The following is a 23,410-nucleotide window of genomic DNA, read 5'->3' as shown; positions in this document are numbered from 1 at the left end:
TTTAGAACAACGAAAAATATAAAACGTGAAATATGTATGTACAGATTCCATACACTGTGTTGATGATGGGTCCAGGTGATGGTGGATGGGTCCAGGGATGGATGATGGGTTCAGGGATGGATGATGGGTTCAGGGATGGATGATGGGTTCAGGGATGGATGATGGGTTCAGGGATGGATGATGGGTCCAGGGATGGATGATGGGTTCAGGGATGGATGATGGGTTCAGGGATGGATGATGGGTTCAGGGATGGATGATGGGTCCAGGGATGGATGATGGGTTCAGGGATGGATGATGGGTTCAGGGATGGATGATGGGTTCAGGGATGGATGATGGGTTCAGGGATGGATGATGGGTTCAGGGATGGATGATGGGTTCAGGGATGGATGATGGGTTCAGGGATGGATGATGGGTTCAGGGATGGATGATGGGTTCAGGGATGGATGATGGGTCCAGGGATGGATGATGGGTTCAGGGATGGATGATGGGTTCAGGGATGGATGATGGGATGGATGATGGGTTCAGGGATGGATGATGGGTTCAGGGATGGATGATGGGTCCAGGGATGGATGATGGGTTCAGGGATGGATGATGGGTTCAGGGATGGATGATGGGTCCAGGGATGGATGATGGGTTCAGGGATGGATGATGGGTTCAGGGATGGATGATGGGTCCAGGGATGGATGATGGGTTCAGGGATGGATGATGGGTTCAGGGATGGATGATGGGTCCAGGTGATGGTGGATGGGTCCAGGGATGGATGATGGGTTCAGGGATGGATGATGGGTTCAGGGATGGATGATGGGTTCAGGGATGGATGATGGGTCCAGGGATGGATGATGGGTTCAGGGATGGATGATGGGTTCAGGGATGGATGATGGGTCCAGGGATGGATGATGGGTTCAGGGATGGATGATGGGTTCAGGGATGGATGATGGGTTCAGGGATGGATGATGGGTTCAGGGATGGATGATGGGTTCAGGGATGGATGATGGGTTCAGAGATGGATGATGGGTTCAGGGATGGATGATGGGTTCAGGGATGGATGATGGGTTCAGGGATGGATGATGGGTTCAGGGATGGATGATGGGTTCAGGGATGGATGATGGGTTCAGGGATGGATGATGGGTTCAGGGATGGATGATGGGTTCAGAGATGGATGATGGGTTCAGGGATGGATGATGGGTTCAGGGATGGATGATGGGTTCAGGGATGGATGATGGGTTCAGGGATGGATGATGGGTTCAGGGATGGATGATGGGTTCAGAGATGGATGATGGGTTCAGGGATGGATGATGGGTTCAGGGATGGATGATGGGTTCAGGGATGGAGGATGGGTTCAGGGATGGAGGATGGGTTCAGGTGATGGTGGATAGGTCCAGGGATGGATGATGGGTTCATTGATGGAGGATGGGTTCAGGGATGGAGGATGGGTTCAGGGATGGTGGATGGGTCCAGGGATGGAGGATGGGTTCAGGGATGGATGATGGGTTCAGGGATGGAGGATGGGTTCAGGGATGGAGGATGGGTTCAGGGATGGATGATGGGTTCAGGGATGGAGGATGGGTTCAGGGATGGATGATGGGTTCAGGGATGGAGGATGAGTTCAGGGATGGAGGATGGGTTCAGGTGATGGTGGATAGGTCCAGGGATGGATGATGGGTTCATTGATGGAGGATGGGTTCAGGGATGGAGGATGGGTTCAGGGATGGTGGATGGGTCCAGGGATGGAGGATGGGTTCAGGGATGGATGATGGGTTCAGGGATGGAGGATGGGTTCAGGGATGGTGGATGGGTTCAGGGATGGTGGATGGGTCCAGGAATGGATGATGGGTTCAGGGATGGAGGATGGGTTCAGGGATGGAGGATGGGTTCAGGGATGGTGGATGGATCCAGGGATGGATGATGGGTTCAGGGATGGAGGATGGGTTCAGGGATTGAGGATGGGTTCAGGGATGGAGGATGGGTTCAGGGATGGAGGATGGGTGCAGGGATGGAGGATGGGTTCAGGGATGGAGGATGGGTTCAGGGATGGTGGATGGGTCCAGGGATGGATGATGGGTTCAGGGATGGAGGATGGGTTCAGGGATGGAGGATGGGTTCAGGGATGGAGGATGAGTTCAGGGATGGAGGATGAGTTCAGGGATGGAGGATGGGTTCAGGGATGGAGGATGGGTTCAGGGATGGAGGATGGGTTCAGGGATGGATGATGGGTTCAGGTGATGGTGGATGGGTCCAGGGATGGATGATGGGTTCAGGGATGGATGATGGGTTCAGGGATGGAGGATGGGTTCAGGGATGGATGATGGGTCCAGGTGATGGTGGATGGGTCCAGGGATGGATGATGGGTTCAGGGATGGAGGATGGGTTTATGGATGGAGGATGGGTTCAGGGATGGATGATGGGTCCAGGTGATGGTGGATGGGTCCAGGGATGGATGATGGGTTCAGGGATGGAGGATGGGTTCAGGGATGGAGGATGGGTTCAGGGATGGTGGATGGGTTCAGGGATGGTGGATGGGTCCAGGAATGGATGATGGGTTCAGGGATGGAGGATGGGTTCAGGGATGGAGGATGGGTTCAGGGATGGCGGATGGGTTCAGAGATTGTGGATGGGTTCAGGGATGGTGGATGGGTTCAGGGATGGAGGATGGGTTCAGGGATGGTGGATGGGTTCAGGGATGGTGGAGGGGTCCAGGAATGGATGGTGGGTTCAGGGATGGAGGATGGGTTCAGGGATGGAGTATGAGTTCAGGGATGGTGGATGGGTCCAGGGATGGATGATGGGTTCAGGGATGGAGGATGGGTTCAGGGATGGAGGATGGGTTCAGGGATGGAGGATGGGTTCAGGGATGGAGGATGGGTTCAGGGATGGAGGATGGGTTCAGGGATGGTGGATGGGTCCAGGGATGGATGATGGGTTCAGGGATGGAGGATGGGTTCAGGGATGGAGGATGGGTTCAGGGATGGAGGATGGGTTCAGGGATGGAGGACGGGTTCAGGGATGGTGGATGGGTCCAGGGATAGATGATGGGTTCAGGGATGGAGGATGGGTTCAGGGATGGATGATGGGTTCAGGGATGGAGGATGGGTTCAGGGATGGAGGATGGGTTCAGGGATGGAAGATGGGTTCAGGGATGGAGGATGGGTTCAGGGATGGAGGATGGGTTCAGGGATGGTGGATGGGTTCAGGGATGGTGGATGGGTTCAGGAATGGATGGGTTCAGGGTTGGAGGATGGGTTCAGGGTTCAGGGATGGAGGATGGGTCCAGGAATGGATGATAGGTTCAGGGATGGAGGATGGGTTCAGGGATGGAGGATGGGTTCAGGGATGGTGGATGGATCCAGGGATGGATGATGGGTTCAGGGATGGAGGATGGGTTCAGGGATGGAGGATGGGTTCAGGGATGGAGGATGGGTTCAGGGATGGAGGATGGGTGCAGGGATGGAGGATGGGTTCAGGGATGGAGGATGGGTTCAGGGATGGAAGATGGGTTCAGTGATGGAGGATGGGTTCAGGGATGGAGGATGGGTTCAGGGATGGAAGATGGGTTCAGGGATGGAGGATGGGTTCAGGGATGGAGGATGGGTTCAGGGATGGAGGATGGGTTCAGGGATGGTGGATGGGTTCAGGAATGGATGGGTTCAGGGTTGGAGGATGGGTTCAGGGTTCAGGGATGGAGGATGGGTCCAGGAATGGATGATATGTTCAGGGATAGAGGATGGGTTCAGGGATGGAGGATGGGTTCAGGGATGGTGGATGGATCCAGGGATGGATGATGGGTTCAGGGATGGAGGATGGGTTCAGGGATTGAGGATGGGTTCAGGGATGGAGGATGGGTTCAGGGATGGAGGATGGGTGCAGGGATGGAGGTTGGGTTCAGGGATGGAGGATGGGTTCAGGGATGGTGGATGGGTCCAGGGATGGATGATGGGTTCAGGGATGGAGGATGGGTTCAGGGATGGTGGATGGGTCCAGGGATGGATGATGGGTTCAGGGATGGAGGATGGGTTCAGGGATGGAGGATGGGTTCAGGGATGGAGGATGGGTTCAGGGATGGAGGATGGGTTCAGGGATGGAGGATGGGTTCAGGGATGGTGGATGGGTCCAGGGATGGATGATGGGTTCAGGGATGGAGGATGGGTTCAGGGATGGAGGATGGGTTCAGGGATGGAGGACGGGTTCAGGGATGGTGGATGGGTCCAGGGATAGATGATGGGTTCAGGGATGGAGGATGGGTTCAGGGATGGAGGATGGGTTCAGGGATGGAGGATGGGTTCAGGGATGGAAGATGGGTTCAGGGATGGAGGATGGGTTCAGGGATGGAGGATGGGTTCAGGGATGGAGGATGGGTTCAGGGATGGTGGATGGGTTCAGGGATGGTGGATGGGTTCAGGAATGGATGGGTTCAGGGTTGGAGGATGGGTTCAGGGTTCAGGGATGGAGGATGGGTTCAGGGATGGAGGATGGGTTCAGGGATGGTGGATGGGTCCAGGAATGGATGATGGGTTCGGGGTTGGAGGATGGGTTCAGGGATGGAGGATGGGTCCAGGAATGAATGATGGGTCCAGATGATAGTGAATAGGTCCATGGATGGTGGATGGCTCCAGGAATGGATGATGGGTCCAGGAATGGATGATGTGTCCAGGTGATAGTGGATGGATCCAGGTGATAGTGGATGGGTCCAGGTGATAGTGGATGGGTCCAGGTGATAGTGGATGGATCCAGGTGATAGTGGATGGGTCCAGGTGATAGTGGATGGGTCCAGGTGATAGTGGATGGGTCCAGGTGATAGTGGATGGGTCCAGGTGATAGTGGATGGGTCCAGGTGATAGTGGATGGATCCAGGTGATAGTGGATGGATCCAGGTGATAGTGGATGGGTCCAGGTGATAGTGGATGGATCCAGGTGATAGTGGATGGATCCAGGTGATAGTGGATGGATCCAGGTGATAGTGGATGGGTCCAGGTGATAGTGGATGGATCCAGGTGATAGTGGATGGGTCCAGGTGATAGTGGATGGGTCCAGGTGATAGTGGATGGGTCCAGGTGATAGTGGATGGGTCCAGGGATGGAGGATGGGTCCTGAGGTGGTGGATGAGTCTAGGGATGGAGGATGGCTATGTATTAATCACCAGCCTACCTAACAAGCTGGGCTGTCGAGTCGGAGTCAGTAAAAATTTAGCAACTCACCCCCCTAATAAATTTAAATTGCATAGAATATAAATTAAACAATACTTTAGTATATAAAAGTTAAGATTATGTACCTGAGTTCATTTCTTTTACAATGGTTATTTATTGTGTTCAATTGTTGACTTTTTTGTAGTTTTAACTTTGAATTCTTAGTAATACCAAAGGCTGTACTTCAGATTTTGTAACTGCTAGAGAAAGATGTTTCTGACCCAGATTTTCTATTATATTTTCTTGTACTTTATACTTAATAGTCTTTTTTTTTAAATTTAACCTTCGTTGTTTCTATTGTTCAAGTTTTGTCCTTTGTTTAACTACAGAGTTACTGAATGTTTGTAATTTCTTTAATAAATAAAAAAAAGCCAGAATGGCATAGCTGTAACATTGAGACCAACGCTTGAACAGGTTACTGAGCTTGCAATCCATATATTAAATAGTATATAATTAGTGTATTTATAATTTATTCCCTATATGGATATATTAAAGGAATCGAAGTTGAAGGTTTTATGTGCTGACTCCACAACCCTAAGACAAGGGTTACCGATGCTGACCCTCAGTTCAAATGCCTGCTTACCCACGAGGCATACCAGCAGCCGCCATAGCTAATCACAATTAAGACGAAGCCAGCAGAGTAGATAGATTACAGAGGATACTGGCAGACTGCAGACCTTAAACACCAGTAGAAGAGAAAGAGCAGATGTGGCTTCACTACACCAGGTGGAGGACACACCAGGTGGAAGTCACACCAGGTGGACACACCAGGTGGAAGTCACACCAGGTGGACACACCAGGTGGAAGTCATACCAGGGGGACACACTAAGTGGACACACCAAGTGGAAGACATGCCAGGTGGAAGTCACACTAGGTGAACACACCGGGTGGACACACCAGGTGAAGGACACACCAGGTGGAAGTCACACCAGGTGGAGGACACACTAGGTGGAAGTCACACTAGGTTAAAATCACACTAGGTGGACACACCAAGTGGAAGACACACCAGGTGGACACACTAGGTGGAAGTCACACCAGGCGGACACACCAAGTGGAAGACACACCAGGTGGACACACCAAGTGGAAGACACACCAGGTGGAGGACACACCAGGTAGAAGTCGCACCAGGCGGACACACTAGGTGCGCACGCCAGGTGGAGGACACCGGGTGGAGAACACACCAGGTGGAAGATACACCGGATGGAAGTCACACCAAGTGGAAGATACACCAAGTGGAAGTCACATCAGGTGGAAGTCGCACCAACCGGAAGTCACATCAGGTGGAAGTCACACCAAGTGGAAGACACATCAGGTAGAGGACACACTGGATGGAAGTCGCACCAAGCGGAAGACACACTAGGTGGAAAACGCACCAGGTGGAAGACACAAGATGGAGGACACACCGGGTGGAAGATACATCAGGTGGAAGACTTAATTAAGCAATAAAAAATCTTTAGGAAAATTTAAAAAATACTCCAGTTATAATGAAATTTTTATTGTAAGTTAAGAAGGTGGTCGAACGTCTATGCTAGAAGCTCCATGAAGTTCACCTAAAAATAGAGATGGGAAATTAAATACCAGTTTTTTATATGGCAGTCTAGTATCTTTTTTCGCAATTTTGTTAAGACTTAAAATATTATAGTTGACATAAACAATAAATTTAAAAAAAATAAAATTACCAGTGGGAAGTGAACATGTCATTATACTGTATTTAAAAAGATATTAAATTTTATTTTTGAGGGGAAGAAATAAAAACAAACGGTAAAAGCTATTTCAAACTGCAGTGGTAATTTTGTAAAACTTTCATGTCTCAATATAACTGAGGAGTTACTAGGAGAAGAATAACTTAGAGAAAAAATGATAAAAGACACAAGATGTGATTCATGGCCACGACGATACGTCATTATTGGCCCTAAAAAAATGTAATTTGCGATAAAAATTGATGACTATTATTCTATCATTGGATTATATGCATAACAACAGTATCAAACAACTGATGGTAGTTAGATAATTACTTACCATTTACAAAGGTTTTTTGAAGGCGTAAACTCTGTAATAACCACCAGGCTCACGAAATACAGCAGCGCTGTATAGCCCTTGTGGCTTAGCGCTTCTTTTTGATTTTAATAATAATAATAATCACGAAATACATTTCAGTTTCTTTTATTTGTCCCGCCTACCACTGTTTTTTTGCATTAGTTCGTCCAATTTTCGCAGTTTCTGTTGTGTTACTCTACTGCGTTTGAGGCCAAATGAGGTGTCCAGGCACGTATTTTCATAACCACTATTATATTCACTAATAGCATGTGCAGCAGCAAAGTCTAGATCACGTTTGAATTTGTATTTTGTCTTGGGACAATAAGACGAGATGCGCTGGTGCAGGCTTTCATTTGGGTTTTGGCCTCGTACTTTCAGACACCGCTGCATCTTGTCTTTACTGGTTAGCTCATGGTATATTTGCTTGACAGCAGCCTCGTTCTCTGGTTCTAGTCTAAGTCTGGCTTTCATTGTGTTATGGGAAGGTGGCTTAGTGTTCGTTGCGTTTGCTCTCTGATAGAAACACCATGAGTTAGCTCCTTTAGGGCAAAGGTGATGCTGTGGTCTGTTGTCAGTGGAACAGCAGTGATAGAGGCTTGATAATATAACATTCTTCATTTTTTCTTCATTAGTATTTATATTTTGCCTGATATCATGACTAAAGTAAGAGGCAAGCTTTTCTATTGTTACATCAGTTAATAGGTCCTTTCCTGTTAATGAAGACTGTTTTCTTGACTCGCCACTTTCCCGCAATTTCTCACTATAAATATTTTTTGCAAGTTGTTGCAAGCGGATTTTCAGTCTTTTGGAATAATAATCGATGCATTCTTCTTTTCTAACTAACATGTCAGGGTAAGGTCCTTCCCCATTGTCCATGCTTCGGAGACCTGCGAGCGTTTCAGTGTCATCACTATCGCTCACAATCACCTCAAACTGCATATCGTATTCAACAGATCGTGGCCAGATTATTTTTGCAGCCTCTACCTCCATACTGCAGGAAGTACCACTGTAGTTTTTCGAACACTTCGGTCTGTGCTTTTCCATAGAAGCATCGTAATTTATTTGACTCATTTTTTTCTTATATAACAGTGCTTTCAATAGGCTGCAACGAAGACAATATTCCGATAACACTACATAATCAAGAACAAGTTTAGTTTCAGCTTCAATTACAATTCCCATTGCAAGTTTGGAATGATAGCCTTGGATGTGATATGTGCCGTCATACATCACTTGCACCGGAAGAATGCCATTTTCATAGGGCATTTGTCCTATCTTTTTATACACAGCAAATATAATTTTACGCGATTCTTCCAGGGTTTCTTGACATTTTTGTATTGCCTTAATCGTAATTTCGTCTGCGTATCGTTTGTAGATACAACATTGCAATGAAGGAAATCTGTTGATTGCATTAGAACGCGAGAAGCTGCTGAAACAACCACCGCGGAGCATTTCACTATAAACACTTAGATATGTACTACCATTTAGATCACCATTTGAATGTGGTTCTCTGCCATATTTTCCACCACATTCTTCACACTGTACTGTCACAAAAGTTTCCAGGTGACGTGTTTTAAACTCCACTTTAACCTTCTCACTCAAACACTGTGGACAATTTCGCATTATAACCTCTAGTAAATATTTCTTGCTCATTATTATTTGTTTATCATCGTCAACTTCGATTACTTTCTTTTTATGATATGATACACGTCTCTTTGCACTGCTCACAAGTGTTGTTGGTTCTGTCACGTCACTGTCATCACTGTCGGTTGATGGTACATAAGGACTGTCATGGTTTGAGCTTCCTGATGTGGAAGACACTGATGTGGAAGACACTGAAGTGGAAGGCACTGAAGTGGAAGGCACTGAAGTGGAAGGCACTGGTTCAAGCACTGGATGGTTCTCAAGTTCAAGGTCAGAAAAGCATTCGTCTACCCGAGAAACATCTGTATCTGCGTCAGAAGACAAACGTTTTCTTTGATTAAGTTTACGCTTCCTTGCGTTTGGTTGCAAGATAATTTCCACCGATGAGTCGTTATCGTCACCGAGAGGATCAAGAGGCAGAGGAAGAGATGTGGCAGATGATGTTAGTGAGAGAGAAGGTAGACATGAGGTACCAGCATGTCCCTCACCAGCTACCTCTTCCTCCTCTCTCTCTGCTGCTTTATCAAAGATGAATCTACCACCTAGCTTCCTCATCATCCTTGCAGCTTTCAGTTGGTCCTTCTTCTTCTTACTTATTCTTTTCCTTATTTTCGGCATGATTCCAGGAGGAAATCCAAAAATAATTGAAGGAGCACAGGGCGACGTCCTACTAATTCGTAATTCTGTGAGTAACTGGCGTCCATTAGCAACTAAGGAGAGGAGATGCCATGCAGTGTATTTTCAAAACATTTAAAAAAATATATTCGATAAAAAACAAAAAAAAATAATAGCCAGAATAACACTGACTCACTGCGTCATTGTGATAACGTCATCAGATTAATAAAAATTTAAAGAAAAAAAATTACTTACAAAAATCGTAGAAAGAAACGGCACGCACCAAAATGTTGCCAGAAATATGCGCTATTTTGTTTTGTAAAGAAAACTAAGCAAAACACACACACACATTATATATATGTATATATATATATGTATATATATATGTATATATATATATGTATATATATATATATATATATATATATATATACATGTATATGTCGTGCCGACTATGTAAAACTGGTCAATTAGCAAGAACTCATTTAAAATTAAGTCCTTTCTAAAATTTTCTCTTATACGTTTAAAGATATATTTTTTTCATTAATGTTAATGTAAAAAAATTAAATTTTGCTCCAAAAAAATCTTAGAAAGCTTACCTAACCTTATTATAACAAGAACAATTTATTTTAGCATAACCCAATTAAATATATTTTATATTTGTTTACAATAATTTAATACTAAACAAACACAGTGAAATATAGTATTTTTTTTGTTAGGTTCAGAATGATTTTGGTGAAATTATTACATACACAAATTTTCGCTTGTCCTATATGGCAAGATGAGCGTTGCTATTTAAGCCAAGATCGCAAGTTCTGTTGTTAGGTAAGACACATATGCAACAGTTAGGTATCTTTATTACGAAACGTTTCGCCTACACAGTAGGCTTCTTCAGTCGAGTACAGAAAATTTGATAGAAGCAGAAGAGACTTGAAGACGATGTAATCAGTCCATCACCCTTAAAGTTTTGAGGTGGTCAGTCCCTCAGTCTGGAGAAGAGCATTGCCTATTCTGCACGACATATCTATGTATATTCCAGCCAGCCAGCCAGCCCGCCCGCCCGCCCGCCCGCCCGCCCGCCCGCCCGCCCGCCCGCCCGCCCGCCCGCCCGCCCGCCAGCCCGCCAGCCCGCCAGCCCGCCCGCCCGCCCTGATGAAGCTACTGTGTGGCGAAACGTTTCCTCATTAAAGATTGCCAAATGTTGCATGTGTGTCTAATTTATTTTAATTTAGTAGGATATTACATTAAACATTACTGTAACATAAGAAAGAATGAGCACTGAATCAGGCCTACTGGCCCATGCTAGGCAGGTCCAAGTCACGTACTGACCGAAGCTAATCAGGTCCAAGTAACCTACTGACCTAAGCTAATCAGGTTCAAGTCACCTACTGACCTAAGCTAGTCAGGTCCAAGTCTACCTGGAGGTTATTCCGGGGATAAACGCCCCCGCGGCCCGGTCCACGGCCAGGACTCCCGGTGGATCAGAGCCTGATCAACCAGGTTGTTACTGCTGGCCGCACGTAGTCCAACGTACGAACCACAGCCCGGCTGATCCGGCACTGACTAGCTATCTGTCCAGCTCCCTCTGGAAGGCAGCCATGGGCCTATTGGTAATTCCCCTTATGCTTGGTGGGAGGTTGTTGAACAGTCTTGGGCCCCGAACACTTATGGTGTTTTCTGTTAGTGTACCAATGGCGCCCCTACTTTTAATTGGGGGTATTTTGCATCGTGTGCCCAGTCTTTTACTTTCGTAGGGAGTGATTTCTGTGTGCATATTCGGGACCATTCCTTCTAGGATTTTCCAAGTGTAGATTATGATATATCTCTCCTGCGTTCCAACGAGTACAAGTCAAGTGCTTCCAAGCGTTCCCAGTAGTTAAGGTGCTTGACAGAACTTATACATGTAAAGTAAAAGGACACAAGTGCAACTAATGTGACATTTATTGTGGCAACGTTTCGCTCTCCAGGAGCTTTATCAAGCTCCTGGAGAGCGAAACGTTGCCACAATAAATGTCACATTAGTTGCACTTGTGTCCTTTTACTTTACATATTGTCGGTAATTCTACCAACTTTATTACAGAACTTATACATGCAGTAAAGGATCTCTGTACACTCTCTAGATCTGCAATTTCACCTGCTTTGAATGGAGATGTTAATGTACAGCAGTATTCCAGCCTAGAGAGAACAAGTGATTTGAAAAGGATCATCATTGGCTTGGCATCTCTTGTTTTGAACGTTCTCATTATCCATCCTATCATTTTCTTTGCACTTATGATCGTGGCACTGTTGTGATCCTTGAAAGTGAGATCCTGGTTATCTCCTCCAGTTTTCCGTAACGGAGTAGTTGGAATTTGTCCTCATTGAACCTGACCTAAGCTAGTCAGGTCCAAGTCACCTACTGACCTAAGCTAGCCCGGTGGCCTGGTGGCTAAAGCTCCCGCTTCACACATGGAGGGTCCGGGTTCGATTCCCGGCGGGTGGAAACATTTCGACACGTTTCCTTACACCTGTTGTCCTGTTCACCTAGCAGCAAATAGGTACCTGGGTGTTAGTCGACTGGTGTGGGTCGCATCCTGGGGGACAAGATTGAGGACCCCAATGAAAATAAGTTAGACAGTCCTCGATGACGCACTGGCTTTCTTGGGTTATCCTGGGTGGCTAACCCTCCGGGGTTAAAAATCCGAACGAAATCTTATCTTACCTACTGACCTAAGCTAGTTAGGTCCAAGTCACCTACTGATCTAAGCTAGTCAGGTCCAAGTCACCTACTAACCCAAGCTAGTCAAGTCCAAGTCATCTACTGACCTAAGCTAATCAGGTTCAAGTCACCTACTGACTTAAGCAAATCAGGTTCAAGTCACCTACTGACCTAAGCTAATCAGGTTGAAGTCACCTATTGACCTAAGCTAGTTACGTGTAACTCACACCTACTCGTGTTTGTCTAACTTATCTCTAAAACTACACAACGTTCTAACTTCAGTGACATGCAAGTGACGGTTCCCATTTTCTACCCTCGCTGCCTGACCTCAGACTAGGCTTCTCTGTTGACCATTGGTCACCCACGGGATCTTTTACATCAAGCTAGCGACCATAGTAATCACAGACCGGCTCGGTCTGAGAGTCGGGGCCAGGAGCTGTAACTCGACCCCTGCAACCACATGTAGATGAGTACAATGTCCTGGTGAATAATATACCTGCTTGCGAGTAGCACTTGTATTAGTGGACGGAGAATCGAGAGTGCACCACTCGACGCGTCAGGTGCTAAACCCATGAGTCACTCAACTCATGGGTTTAGCACTTTACGTAAATATAATACTTTTGACAACAATTTAAGGTGATTTTTAACATGTTAGTTGTGCTTGGTGTGATATTCTGTGTTGTGTGTTATAAAGTTTGTTTTTTATATGTTTGTTAAATATTACCTTGGTTATTATGATGTATGTTGTATCTATCCTTGGTAAATGATCCAAATTGGACCGAAACGTCGCCGTAAGTTTAATTCTACTATGTGCGGGTTATTTGTGTATTGTTCCAGTCACTTTATTGTGAGTTTCTTCTTTATTTTATAATCATAACGGACGTAGCACTTTCCCCATGGACATAAATGCTCACAGATGGTTAATATTGCATGCGAATAATAAATGTACTAAATTTAAATATTTTATTTTCACAGCACTTATGATGGTATTAACATGACTCACGAAATCGTAATGACACGATTGCAAACAAACCATACCCCTGGTCTAGTGGCTAACGCGACGGGCTGGAGTTTTGAGACTCTATGACCGCGGGTTCAATCCCGGCCGGGGTATGGTTTGGTTTCTTATGATGGTATTATTTGTGTTGTTAGCTTAAAGGAAAATAAAATTGCGATTGGTCGCGTACCTATGGTAAAAATGATCAGCTTTCAGTATGTTGTTTGTTTTATTCCAGAGACTGATGAGCCTGGATATGTTTGCAACACCTGAGTACCTGGCTCACCAACACCTGCAGCTGACCCTCAAAACCTGCAGCTGACGCCCAACCCTTGCAGCTGACCCCTGGCACCTGTAGCTAACCCTCTGCCCCCAACATCTGCTCCTAGCTTTCCTACACTTGCTGCTCATCCACCTTTTTTCCTTAGCTCATTGTCTCTCAGCTTCACGATATTTGTTAAAGAAAAAAACTGACTCGCACAGCTAGTGATCCTTTCCCCCACTGTCTGTACTCCACCTGTGCTCCACTTCCGCACAGGTAGTGGTTCTTTCCTCCAGGTTCTGTGCTTCACCTCTCTACAACACCTGATAAGTTCCCCACAACGTGTCACCATGACAGTCACTTACACTTCGGAGGTGGCTGACTGCCGTGGGTTTGGTAACTTCTGGAGACTATTGTTCAGGTATGTCCAGTCAAAATTATTACTTCATATGGTTGTATTTTGAAAAAAAATGCTTTAGTGGTATGTATTTATCTGTCAGTTGCAATCTTTGTTGACATGTAATGGGACAGTGAGAGTGTTCGGCCCGCGACTGAAAGCACCTGGTTCAGTCCCGGGTGGTGTGAGATGTATAGACAAGTCTTTAATTAATAACGTCTGTAAATAGTTCATTGCCACTGTAACTTGTTCAGCTGGGCCAATTATGTTCCTCTGTAATCTTTTGACTACTACCCACAGTATGTGTATGGGGTGCATAATAAGGATATTTAACTAATCATTGTTCATCTACTAATAGATGGATACCCACGAGTTAGTCGGCTGTTGTAGATCACATTCTAGGGAAATATCAAAATTAAATTATTCGTAAAACCAAAATTTAGCTTGTTATTCTGTCGTTGAGAATGAATCTAAATTGCAAGGATACGGAGGGGACTCTGGACACGAGGGTGGAAGAGGGAGAGGCTGAGTCCGTCTTCCCCTCTGTCGTCTCCCGATACATATCCTTCGACTGGGAGGTCATCAAGGAGATCCTGGTATCGGGCAGGGACCTGGGGCAGCTGCTCCTGGGAGAGGTGGAGGAGAGGTTAGTGATGGGACCTCCAGTGAGCGTATATGCTTTTCTCTGCACCCTGATGAACCTGCGCTGTCCCTCCAGTTTGAACACCGCCTTCTATTGGATGTTCGTCAATTACATCAAGTTCTCCGCTAATTACTACTGGGTTTGCTTGTCGATGGCCATAATCATGACGATCTTCAACCTATCTTTGGGTGCCACAATGGTGGCAGGAGGTCTTCTCCTGCTGTGTGGCTTCCTTAAGCTACAGGACTGGCACCTAGGTGAACATCTCATCACCACCGTAGGCCAAAGACTGTACATCCTCCACGCAGCTCTCTTTATCTCGGGGGTGGAGAAGGAGTTCCTTCTCTCCGTGTTTAAGGCCACATCTCTCGTCCTCCTACACATGGTGTTCCATAATCCCACTCTGGAGCCTCAGCGTCTCTATATTCCCATTCTCGACCTATTGCCAAGGTGTTCCTGGTATCATTGATCCACTGTTTCTTTTAGAGAACATTATTTGGAGCCTTTCCGGGTCCAGACATGTTCTGCACCTTTGTCGGAGGCCGTAGGTTCGAACCTGTAGCGTGTTTGACAACAACGGTCCGTTTATGCGGTTCCTGCCACTTGAATTAAAATACTTTTGGTTAAAAAACTTGAATTTTAATTGTGCCTAATATTTTAGACATCAATAAACCTTTCATATGTTACGGGGAAGCGCTAAACTCCCAAGGGTTTAGCACTCCCCGTGAATAGTGTTTACAATTATTGTTAAATTAATGGGGAAGCGTTAAACCTGTAAGTTAATACAGCCTTGTGGGAATGAGAAGTTGATTGCAATCATGTGTGAAAGTAGACAAGGGAGGGCAGCTCAGCTTCCTTGTATCAAGAGCCCTCGAGCAGCTTGAAGGGTACCAAGTGGAAGGTTATAATTGAATGATGACGTCATCACTCACGTCGTCTATAATGCATATTTACCATACACATTGTTATTTTGGTTAATCATAATTAAAAACCTGTAGGCTCCATAGCTGTTTAGCGCTTCCCCTTAAATAATAATAATTAATATTATTTAACGCTTAGTCTTGGTTGTATATTATTATTATTATTAACGTAACGTAGGTTGTATATTATTATTATTATTATTATTCTTAAGGTAAGGCCTAGGGAGGAGTACGAAGTACTCAGTACGGAGTACACAGTACGAAAATTTATTTGGTATACCCAGCCCTAGAGAAACCGAATAGGGAACTATGTTGTTAGGTAAGACACATATGCAACAGTTAGACAACTTTATTCCGAAACGTTTCGCCTACACAGTAGGCCTATTGTGTAGGCGAAACGTTTCGGAATAAAGTTGTCTAACTGTTGCATATGTGTCTTACCTAACAACCTGTCGGTATTGTATACCATTTTGATGTTCAGGGAACTATGTTGTTTTCTGTTTGGTAGACCAAACAGTGGCGCTGCTAATGAGACCTCTCTGGAAAATTTATTTTTTTATACACTTCCCTTGAGAAACCGAATATGGTCTTGTGTTATCCTCACAGTCTCTTCCATACACAGTTATAATATTTTCTGTAAGTGAAAGTAACTGTCAGTTCCATTCCAGCGCTGTATACCCCTTGTGGCTTAGCGCTTCTTTTTGATTATAATAATAATAATAATAATCAATTCTCCCAGATAACACAGGAAAGAATGCTTAATATTTTGCATATATTAGAACCACAATGGAAATAAGTCTGACTTTTTTGGGGGGTTATTCTAGGTAATTTACACTGTGTATGATAATTGTACTTGTGCGTACCTGTACCTAAATGAACTTATCTGGTATCTTAGTGTTTATACGAGAAATATCCTTGTAACTGCCACAAGTAATTGATTTAATTTGATCTGTGTGGCTTCCCAACATATGGTTTAGGTTTGGTTGTCCTCTTTCCATAAATAATAACAAGAGGCCTGGTCTCAGACCGGGCCGCGGGGGCGTTGACCCCCGAAATCCTCTCCAGGTATACGTTATAACATACCACCAAGGAAAATATAACGAAGTATGGTAAAAATAATCTACCGTGGGAGCAAAAAGCGGTCAGCCACTGACCATGGTAGACATTACTGTACGATTTTCACTGTTTAGGGGACTTTATCAGTCAGCCGCTTGACTGTCTTTACAGTAGTGAAATGATGTATGTGATTAAGTGGGACGAGCTGAGGGTGGCTCCTCGGGAAGTAAATATAACAGTGGTATCCTGTACCTCGGTTAGTAGGGCTCTCAGCTCACAGTGAGGTCCGTGGTTCGATCTCCGGTACGGGTGGAAACAGTGGGCGTTTTTCCTTAAGACATCTACTGTCCCTGTTCACCTAACATCAAGTAGGTACTTGGTGTTAATCAGCTGGTGTGGGTCGCATCCAGGAGACAAAATTAACCTAATTTGCCCGAAATGTTCTGCATAACAAGGGCCTTTCTGTATAGTATGTCATTGATATCATCTAGGGCTATTTACGTTGTACATGTAATTTAAAAAAATTATTATTGTTATTATTAATTATTATTATTCCACTCGACTGCCAAGGCACTAGCGACCACGCTTTCGGCTAGATGACGGAGGGTCGAGCCTCTTATGTCTAGTTGCATTAAATGATCCATACTGGTTTAACATTTCACGAGAAAGAAAGATATACAATTTTAAGGGACATTATTTCGTGTCCTCATTCTCAGATCCCTCATTACTTCATAATAATAATAATAATAATAATAATAATAATAATAATAATAAATAATTTACTACCAGTACATGTACAAGGTATACAGACCATAGCTGATATAAATAACAAAAAGGCACAATACCGTGACTGGAACGATACACAAATAACCCGCACATAAAAGACAGAAGCTTACGACGACGTTTCGGTCCGACTTGGACCATTGACAAAGTCACACTAACAGAGGAGGAGCAGGACGGCTATATATAGGCAGGAAGAGGTGGAGGTAGTAGTAGTGGTAGTAGTAGTGGTAGTAGTAGTAGTAGTAGTAGTACAAGAATTGTATATAATACCGACAGGATGAAATGACACATGCACAACACCCGGGCATCCCCACCGTAGACGTTTCGCCATCCAGCCAGCCACTGGATGGCGAAACGTCCACAACAAAGACAACCAGACGCCGCACATGTGCCTAATTTCATCAGTAGATGTAGTAGAAGAAGAAGAGGTAGTAGTAGTGGTAGTGGTAGAAGTGGGAAATAAGGAAGACGAGCCAGTCAAATACAAAGGAAGGGGAGCACTGCAAGAGAGCTAGAAACCCACAGAGGGAGAGCAAGCGCACCGAGGTGCGTGAAAGGGGAAGTGGTGAAATAAAATAAAGAAGGAACAGAAACACGAGACAGGAGAGAGAAAGACAACCCAGAGGAGAAAAGGAGAGAGGAAAGGGGAAGAGGAAGAAGAAAAAGAAGAAGAAGAAGAAAAAAAAAAAAATGAGGATTCAGGTTAAGTCACGGGAGTTCTGAAGTTTGGAGCATTTTACAATGTAGTGGGAGAGGAAGGCATCTACAGAGACGAAGCCAGGGCTAAGGTTCATACAAGGAAAGTTGTGTATAAGAGAGGATTCAACTAAACGGCGACTGTTCGAGTTGGAAGTAGGGAAGACAGTTTTAGCAGAAGACCAGTCAATAGGATGGCTATGATCTCTGACGTGACAGAAAAGAGCATTGTTAGTGTCGGCAAGCCTAACACTATTTTTGTGCTCCCTAAGTCTGTCAGAAAGAGATCGACCAGTTTCTCCAAAGTATTGAAGAGGACAGGAGGAGCAAGAAATAGAGTAGACACCAGGGACATCTGTAGAGGGAGGAGAGGTATGAACGAGATTAGTGCGAAGAGTGTTAGTCTGGCGGAAGGTAAGCTTGATGTCTAAGGGACGGAGAGAATTGTTGAGATTAGAAAGACCGGAAATGTAGGGAAGGCAGAGGATAGAAGAGTTCCCATGAGTAGAGAGTTTGGGAGAGAAGAAATTGCGTTTAGCACGTGAGAGGGCAGAGTCTATGAAATGGGAAGGGTAGCCAAGACGGGAGAACGAATTAGAATTCTCGAAACGTCTACGGTGGGGATGCCCGGGTGTTGTGCATGTGTCATTTCATCCTGTCGGTATTATATACAATTCTTGTACTACTACTACTACTACTACTACCACTACTACTACCACTACTACTACCTCCACCTCTTCCTGCCTATATATAGCCGTCCTGCTCCTCCTCTGTTAGTGTGACTTTGTCAATGGTCCAAGTCGGACCGAAACGTCGTCGTAAGCTTCTGTCTTTTATGTGCGGGTTATTTGTGCATAGCTGATATCAATGACATACTACTATATAGAAAGACCCTTGTTATGTTGAGCATATCCCGTAAATTAGGTCAGTTTTGTCCCAGGATGTGACCCACACCAGTCCACTAACACCCAGGATGCGACCCACACCTGTGAAAAATTGTCTGGACTGCCTCCATGTGAGTTGTCTACCCTGGCAAGCTCTGTTGACACCGAGCCCTGAGGTCGGAACCTCAGCCTCACAAGTGGCTTATAGGACAGATTTTCATAAATGATGTTGTAAGAAATCTCGCCTGCATGCACGTATAAAGGACTAACTTACTTGGTGTTGGAGAATGTGTCCCGGTCTTCAACCTCCCTAAGCTCTCTGGACTTCCCCTCAGAACCACGTGCAACTGGGAGCCTTAATTCCTGCAATATTCACTCGATATTAGTGACCTGCCTGCACCTCAGAAATTCCTGTTTCCAAGGGGGTGTGTATCCCCTTAGTATAACTATGCAAAAATGAACACTAGCTTCTAAGCCTAAAGGCGTGACGCCGGTACATTCTGGTCATGGACTGCCGCCTGCACAAAGGCCAACAGCTCAACTCACTTGCAATTTCCCCCAGAAGCTGGCCAGAATCCTGAGAAAAAGGGAGGTCTCGTCTTACTGTATAGGCCTGACGGAGGAGGTCATCTACGGTACGTCGAGATGTCTCCACCAGATTTCCCCAGGTCTAGTATGTGAAGACACGTGGGGGCACCGCCTGCTGATCACGGGACTTGTTGTTCCGATGGTGTCTAGTCTTAGAAGAAAGGGCACTGCGGTCTCAAACCCGTGCCCCAGTATTCAATCTTGGGCTGCCAGTTCTCCCTGGCTAACATAACCTAGTGTTTGCGTACATTATCGGCCTATTACTACCTACGTTAAGGTCTTAGGTCTACATTATTATTATCTACAGTTGCCTCAACAGTTCTAATATTAGTGTACTAACAGTATAAACTACCTACTTCTTCCCTGAAGGGTAAATCTATCAATTAAGAAGTACCTTCCAACCACCTTCGCCAACCCGGGTGTGTGTGTGTGTGTGTGTGTGTGTGTGTGTACTCACCTATTTGTACTCACCTATTTGTGGTTGCAGGGGTCGAGTCCTAGCTCCTGGCCCTGCCTCTTCACCGGTTGCTACTAGGCCCTCTCTCTCCCCGCTCCATGAGCTTTATCAAACCTCGTCTTAAAACTATGTATGGTTCCTGCCTCCACTACGTCATTTTCTAGGCTATTCCACTGCCTTACAACTCTATGACTGAAGAAATACTTCCTACTATCTCTCTGACTCATTTGTGTCTTCAACTTCCAATTGTGGCCTCTTGTTTCTGTGTCCCCTCCCTGGAACATCCTGTCTTTGTCCACCTTGTCTATTCCACGCAGTATTTTATATGTCGTTATCATGTCTCCCCTGACCCTCCTGTCCTCCAGTGTGGTCAGGCCGATTTCCCTTAATCTTTCCTCATAGGACATTCCCCTTAGCTCTGGAACTAACCTTGTCGCAAACCTTTGTACTTTCTCTAGTTTCTTGACGTGCTTTATCAAGTGCGGGTTCCAAACAGGTGCTGCATACTCCAGTATGGGCCTGACATACACGGTGTACAGTGTCTTGAATGATTCCTTACTAAGGTATCGGAATGCTGTTCTCAGGTTTGCCAGGCGCCCATATGCTGCAGCAGTTATCTGATTGATGTGTGCTTCCGGAGACATGCTCGGTGTTATACTCACCCCAAGATCTTTCTCCTTGAGTGAGGTTTGCAGTCTTTGGCCACCTAGCCTATACTCTGTCTGTGGTCTTCTGTGCCCTTCCCCTATCTTCATGACTTTGCATTTGGCAGGATTAAATTCGAGAAGCCATTTGCTGGACCAGGTGTCCAGTCTGTCCAGGTCTCTTTGAAGTCCTGCCTGGTCCTCATCAGATTTAATTCTCCTCATTAACTTCACATCATCTGCAAACAGGGACACTTCTGAGTCTAACCCTTCCGTCATGTCATTCACATATACCAAAAATAGCACTGGTCCTAGGACCGACCCCTGTGGGACCCCGCTCGTCACAGGTGCCCACTGTGATACATCATTACGTACCATGACTCGTTGTTGCCTCCCTGTCAGGTATTCTCTGATCCATTGCAGTGCCCTTCCTGTTATATGCGCCTGATGCTCTAGCTTCTGCACTAATCTCTTGTGAGGAACTGTGTCAAAGGCCTTCTTGCAGTCCAAGAAGATGCAATCAACCCACCCCTCTCTCTCTTGTCTTACTTCTGTTATTTTATCATAAAACTCCAGAAGGTTTGTGACACAGGATTTGCCTTCCGTGAATCCGTGCTGGTTGGCATTTATACTCCTGTTCCGTTCCAGGTGCTCCACCACTCTCCTCCTGATAATCTTCTCCATAATTTTGCATACTATACACGTCAATGACACAGGTCTATAGTTTAGTGCCTCTTTTCTGTCTCCTTTTTTAAAAATGGGAACTACATTTGCCGTCTTCCATACCTCAGGTAGTTGCCCAGTTTCCAGGGATGTGTTGAAGATTGTGGTAAGTGGCACGCACAACATGTCTGCTCCCTCTCTAAGGACCCACGGGGAGATGTTGTCTGGTCCCATTGCCTTTGAGGTATCGATGTCCCTTAGCAGTTTCTTCACCTCCTCCTCATCTGTATGTATGTCGTCCAACACTTGTTGGTGTATTCCTTGCTGGTGTCCCCATCTGGTCTGTCCCCCCAGAGTCCTTCCTGTCTCTACTGTAAATACTTCCTTAAATCTCGTGTTGAGCTCCTCACATACCTCTTGATCGTTTCTTGTGAGTTCTCCACCTTCTTTCCTCAGCCTTATCACCTGGTCCTTGTGTGTGTGTGTGTGTGTGTGTGTGTGTGTGTGTGTGTGTGTGTGTGTGTGTGTGTGTGTGTGTGTGTGTGTGTGTGTGTTGGGTGGGTGTAAGGGCCACCCTATCCAGCTATTTATCTGTGACATGTTGGGATCTTTGTACGCCGTATCTGTCCTGTAGAACTTTTAGGACCGAATAAATTTCCACTAACACCCAGGTACCCATTTTACAGATGGGTGAACATAGACAACCAGTGTAAAGAAACACGTCCAATGTTAAGTAATTTTATTTAGGCACCGGTACACATAAGTACAATTATAACACATAGGATAACCCCGAAAAGTCATAGTGACTTATTACCATTGAATTCCTTGTAATATCTTAAAAGCTGAAAGAGCTAAGTAACTCATCTGTGTGAAAGTTTTCGTCTATAACTTAAGAAAACCTCATCTGATCAGCTTCAGATGTTGAGTAGTGGTTTACAGTAAGTGAAGGAAGGAACATCAGCTTCAGATGTTGAGTAGTGGTTTACAATAAGTGAAGGAAGGAACATCAGCTTCAGATGTTGAGTAGTGGTTTACAATAAGTGAAGGAAGGAACATCAGCTTCAGATGTTGAGTAGTGGTTTACAGTAAGTGAAGGAAGGAACATCAGCTTCAGATGTTGAGTAGTGGTTTACAATAAGTGAAGGAAGGAACATCAGCTTCAGATGTTGAGTAGTGGTTTACAATAAGTGAAGGAAGGAACATCAGCTTCAGATGTTGAGTAGTGGTTTACAATAAGTGAAGGAAGGAACATCAGCTTCAGATGTTGAGTAGTAGTTTACAATAAGTGAAGGAAGGAACATCAGCTTCAGATGTTGAGTAGTGGTTTACAGTAAGTGAAGGAAGGAACATCAGCTTCAGATGTTGAGTAGTGGTTTACAATAAGTGAAGGAAGGAACATCAGCTTCAGATGTTGAGTAGTGGTTTACAATAAATGAAGGAAGGAACATCAGCTTCAGATGTTGAGTAGTAGTTTACAATAAGTGAAGGAAGGAACATCAGCTTCAGATGTTGAGTAGTGGTTTACAATAAGTGAAGGAAGGAACATCAGCTTCAGATGTTGAGTAGTGGTTTACAATAAGTGAAGGAAGGAACATCAGCTTCAGATGTTGAGTAGTGGTTTACAATAAGTGAAGGAAGGAACATCAGCTTCAGATGTTGAGTAGTGGTTTACAGTAAGTGAAGGAAGGAACATCAGCTTCAGATGTTGAGTAGTGGTTTACAATAAGTGAAGGAAGGAACATCAGCTTCAGATGTTGAGTAGTAGTTTACAATAAGTGAAGGAAGGAACATCAGCTTCAGATGTTGAGTAGTGGTTTACAGTAAGTGAAGGAAGGAACATCAGCTTCAGATGTTGAGTAGTGGTTTACAATAAGTGAAGGAAGGAACATCAGCTTCAGATGTTGAGTAGTAGTTTACAATAAGTGAAGGAAGGAACATCAGCTTCAGATGTTGAGTAGTGGTTTACAGTAAGTGAAGGAAGGAACATCAGCTTCAGATGTTGAGTAGTGGTTTACAATAAGTGAAGGAAGGAACATCAGCTTCAGATGTTGAGTAGTGGTTTACAATAAGTGAAGGAAGGAACATCAGCTTCAGATGTTGAGTAGTGGTTTACAGTAAGTGAAGGAAGGAACATCAGCTTCAGATGTTGAGTAGTAGTTTACAATAAGTGAAGGAAGGAACATCAGCTTCAGATGTTGAGTAGTAGTTTACAATAAGTGAAGGAAGGAACATCAGCTTCAGATGTTGAG

At 45.0% G+C, this 23,410-nt stretch overlaps 2 protein-coding genes across 4 annotated transcripts in view; one reads left to right on the top strand and one right to left on the bottom strand.

Moving 5' to 3' along the window:
• LOC128698667 (bestrophin-4-like) overlaps window positions 1-23,410 on the top strand; it is a 229,640-nt gene that overhangs the window by 86,922 nt on the left and 119,308 nt on the right. For all 3 annotated transcript variants that reach the window (XM_070104004.1, XM_070104002.1, XM_070104003.1), the window contains exon 2: window positions 13,407-13,851. Coding sequence is in view for 2 of the 3 variants with exons in the window: in XM_070104002.1 (XP_069960103.1) it covers window positions 13,781-13,851 (71 nt within the window). In the remaining variant the exon portion in view is untranslated. The remainder of the gene's footprint in view (window positions 1-13,406; window positions 13,852-23,410) is intronic.
• On the bottom strand, window positions 6,660-9,654 carry LOC128698440 (uncharacterized). The gene is made up of 2 exons (XM_053790655.2): window positions 7,200-9,654; window positions 6,660-6,730 (listed from the first exon to the last, which is right to left on the bottom strand). The coding sequence occupies exon 1, from the start codon at window positions 9,474-9,476 to the stop codon at window positions 7,344-7,346; it is 2,133 nt and encodes a 710-aa protein (XP_053646630.2). The 5' UTR covers window positions 9,477-9,654; the 3' UTR covers window positions 6,660-6,730; window positions 7,200-7,343.

This window comes from Cherax quadricarinatus, chromosome 88 (genome assembly GCF_038502225.1).
Source record: "Cherax quadricarinatus isolate ZL_2023a chromosome 88, ASM3850222v1, whole genome shotgun sequence".
Taxonomy (NCBI): Eukaryota; Metazoa; Arthropoda; class Malacostraca; order Decapoda; family Parastacidae; genus Cherax; species Cherax quadricarinatus.
The sequence above is the reverse complement of the archived record's forward strand: the minus strand, read 5'-3'. Positions and strand labels throughout refer to the sequence as shown.

Coding starts and splice junctions, on each gene's coding strand:
- LOC128698440 (XM_053790655.2), bottom strand. CDS start 9,476: ATGCCGAAAATAAGGAAAAGAATAAGTAAGAAGAAGAAGGACCAACTG.